This window comes from Cornus florida, unplaced genomic scaffold (genome assembly GCF_030987335.1).
Source record: "Cornus florida cultivar Cherokee Brave unplaced genomic scaffold, ASM3098733v1 CherokeeBrave_3.0.0_Hap2_Chr01, whole genome shotgun sequence".
NCBI classification, from domain to species: Eukaryota; Viridiplantae; Streptophyta; class Magnoliopsida; order Cornales; family Cornaceae; genus Cornus; species Cornus florida.
In genome coordinates, this window is record NW_026775571.1 from 23356347 (window position 1) to 23360518 (window position 4172).

General features: G+C 34.1%; 1 protein-coding gene across 1 annotated transcript; it reads left to right on the plus strand.

Moving 5' to 3' along the window:
• Positions 1 to 1341: 1341 nt before the first annotated feature.
• On the plus strand, positions 1342 to 2141 carry LOC132271257 (major allergen Pru ar 1-like). The gene has a single exon (XM_059772938.1). The coding sequence runs from the start codon at positions 1417 to 1419 to the stop codon at positions 1897 to 1899; it is 483 nt and encodes a 160-aa protein (XP_059628921.1). The 5' UTR covers positions 1342 to 1416; the 3' UTR covers positions 1900 to 2141.
• The last annotated feature ends 2031 nt before the right edge of the window (positions 2142 to 4172 follow it).

A 4172-nucleotide genomic window follows, 5' to 3' on the forward strand; every position in this document is an offset into this window, starting at 1 on the left:
ATTTAGTCAACTTAAAGTTTAAATTTGTTAGAGGGATCTATTTGCACAAAATTGAAATTGTGGGAGTGCTTTTGCACGTGAGGGTATGATATGCACTGTAAGCATACTTTAGGGGTGTTTTCTTTACTTAACCCTATAATTCTAAAGAAATGCTACCTGAGAAATCTATACATTTATTCTAAATTCTTAAAAAGACATAAATTTTTATGTGTGAAAAGATTACTTTAAAGAATTATAAAATACTAAATGTCTTAACTAAGCAAAGTGCAACTAAAAATGTATCTATATTATTTGTTTGCAAAGGTATATATGTCTCTGTAGACACATATTTAATATTTTTAGAACTAAATAACAAAATAAAAGGGATCAATATGATAAGGATTTGTTATTCTTTTCTAATATTGTAGGTTTATTCATAGTTCTGCACTTTTCTAATCATTTTTATTCCGTATTACATACATTTTGTTACCTATCATCAATAATAAATGTCACATATAATTGCTCATAATGCAATGAATGAAAAATCGTTTTAAATTTGTGCGCGAAACGTGAGAACGACAACCCATGTGACTAACGGCCAATTATTGCATCTCAAATTTGAGTCCCTCATTTTATCCGAGTGTACAAGGAGTTGAAATTTATCTGTGACATCTACAAATTTAAAATATCCTTTCTACTGCAATGAACATCATCTTCTAAGCACTCATGTATGATTTCAGACTTGCCTATTGGCTTGAAAGTCTCTGCTTTATAGATTTCAAGAAGTCAATGCATGCAATGCAACCACTTGGTGGGTTGTCAAATTTGAAGTCTAAAATGGATTTACTTAATTGTTTTGGATTATTGTATGATTTGAACCGTTTCTTTGTTTCTTTCTTTAATTTAAATGTATTTGATGCTTAAAACATGTTTGGACGACTAAAACATTTGTACTCTTATTGGATGACAGAGATAAATTACCTTGTTAAGTGCACCATAGTTTTGCAGGCGAAACTAGTCTCTGAGTTTAGTAAAAAGCTCTCTTAACAAAGAAATTTTACTGAATAAGTTTACTAAGCTCTCTATATATGTTTAGTAAACTTTAAATCATTTATTATTCTTTTATCTAGGAACAGGAAAACTCACAAAATGACTTCGATGTTCATTACTAGGTATTCAGAAATTACTTTATAATAATCCAAAAAATTGTACGTACCATTTAGATATTATAGTTGGGATGCATGGACCACACGGTTGTTGGAATATGTTTATTTAGTTGCATAGAATTCTAAGCACCCAAATTTGAAAATTCAAGGCTTTGTCACCCTATAAATACCAGCTTGAGTTCTCTCATTTCCCTCGCACTATATCCAGTCTACAAGGCAATCAACCATTTACACTATTCTTGTTCTTCTTCCTTGAACTAAATTCAATATCATGGGTGTGATCAGTTATGATATGGAGGTTACCTCCTCAATCCCTGCTGCCAAGATGTTCAAGGCCTTTGTCCTTGATGCCGACAACCTCATCCCCAAGATCTTGCCACAAGCAATTAAGGGTGTTGAAATCATCCAAGGAGATGGTGGAGTTGGAACAGTCAAGGTCATCTGTTTTGGCGAAGGCAGCCAATTCAAGAGCGTCAAACACCAAGTTGATGGGCTTGACAAAGACAACTTTGTCTATAGTTATACCATCATCGAAGGTGATGCTTTGATGGGTGTGCTTGAAAAGATCTCTTACGAGATCAAGATTGAACCTTCCTCTGATGGAGGATCGGTATGCAAGAACAGTAGCAAATACCACACCAAAGGCGATGTTAGGATCACAGAGGAACAAATCAAGGGTGGCAAAGAAAAGGCCTTGGGAATGTTCAAGGCTGTTGAGGCCTACCTCTTGGCAAATCCTGATGCCTACAACTAGATACAAGCTTAATCTGTGTACTGAAATATATGGTTTCATGGCTGAGTGTTTGTATTACTACTTATAGGTGTGGCTTTCAATTCTTTTTCTCGATGGCTGGCTTACATTGCCTTTGACTTTTTAATAAGGGGAAAAAACTCCATTGATATTGTTATTATCCAGTTGTTTGTCCTGTTTTATATGATTGAAGAGTTGGATCATGTCTTACAATTTTAATGGTAATTCAAAACTGTCTTGGTAAACTAACTGGATATTTGTGGATGATGCAATCATTTGGATTACAGGGCCATTTTCTTTGGATTACAAGTTTCCTTGCTCAATTTCCTGATGTATGATGTTTTTCTTCATTTACCCGCCAATACATTTCACATTGAGACAGACTATGTAGAACATTAGACTCGGTAATAATGAGACTACTCAATGAATATACAAACCATGAACCTGGTGAAGTCCACTATTCATCGGATCTAGTCTATGAATAATTGTTTGGTTTTTCAGTTGTCGACTTTGAGGGAGAAAAAATGTCTGATTTGAAAATAGGATTAAGTGCGACAAATACTTCTCTACTGTAGTTAGAGTGCGTATCACGACCATCCAGAAACACTCCACATTTCAAATTGTACAAATTAGTCCTACATGACATATTAAAATTAGACTTTGTTTAAATCACCCTTTCATAGACGTTTTACACATGACTTTGTAAAATGACAAAAAAAATCGGCCTTAAAGACATGATTTCTAACATCTTTCCAATACCCAAATCAAATTTTTTTAATCGATCCCTGCCCGCTTAGACCCTAGTTTCCTAACATATTTTCTAGGATACACGACCTTTGTTAGTCTGTGACTTTTGCCAATTTATACCATTTTGATCTAGATTTTCAAGATAAAGCCACTAGAAAGCGTGAAATCCCGTCATAAAAATCAACCTCATTGCTATTGTATCGTTTGTGAGTCATACGCAATGGAATATTTAGAAAGTTCTGTATTTTTAGAAACAGATTTGTGTTTTTCTAACTTTACTTTTTTTAGCAATTAATCAATTAATCACGAGCAAGATATGATAAAGCAAAGTCATAGAGTTAGAGATGACACCAGAATTTTTAGCGAGAAAACCCCAGTTGGTAAAATAGACCAATTGTTCGCGTGGGAAAAACCTCATGGACTGTGCAGTCCAAAGTAACCGATCCACTATATTTGAAATAAAGCACACTGAACTTTGATTCTGGCTCGCACCCAATCGTTTTACCAAATACCAATAGTTGACAATACTCTAGCTTTGCAACGTCTCGTCCAATAGCACTTGACCTCAAGATTATTCTTTATCTCTGTAGAAGGGTAGCAGGAAGATCAAACAACACTCCCGAATGCTTTGACACTTTCAAAGTGTGATCGCTTTTACTTCTATTTTTCAATAACTAAATTCGATGTAGAAGTGGATCTGCTTTTCTCTGATCATTATAGATGCAAGACTTTGATCATCACAATCAGGATTTGAACAAGACTCTAAACTGATCATTTTATGTTTATGTGTATGTTCTATAAAGACTAAAAAATAAATTAACTTGGATTTTATGCAAAAATAATCTACCTAAGACTTTTTGTGAACTATAAGTTGTAATGCAAAAGCTGTACTAAACCTAGATTAATATCAGGGTTTATATATAATTTTCATAGACCTAATCCTTCAGAAAATAAAGAAATTTGAAGTTTCTCATTCCCCTATTTTTCCGTTTTTGTGCATTTTTTTAATTTTCTGAATTTATTTAATTTTAGTACCTCGTTCTGCGTAGCGGACACCATGGGGTGTGCCGGGTATGTCCAAGAGTTAATTGGAGCTTTTCATTGAGTTCAGGACTCTTTGAAATGCAAAGGTTGCCATTTTGACATTTTTCCGTTTTTCGAGCCGGACGGTCCCGTGTGGGACCCGCTACCGGAATTGTTGCATATGGAGATTTTAGTTGGGTCCATTTACATCTCATATATTTTATTTAATGTGTTTATGTGGGTTTTATATAGTTATGTGCATGTATATAATTTTGTGGTGGAAAAATTTGAAGGAAAATAAATAAAAAAGTATTTTAAAGTGGTGGGACCCACCACTACCACTTTAGTGATCAAAGAGACCACATTTGGTCTCTCATCTTCTCTCTACCCGTAAGATTTCTCTCTTCCTTACTTTTCTCTCCTTTTTCTTTTCTCTTTGTTTATTAACTTCAACCTTTGATTTCTTCCTTATTACTTAGAATTTTTTAATGCCGTTTGCAGCAATT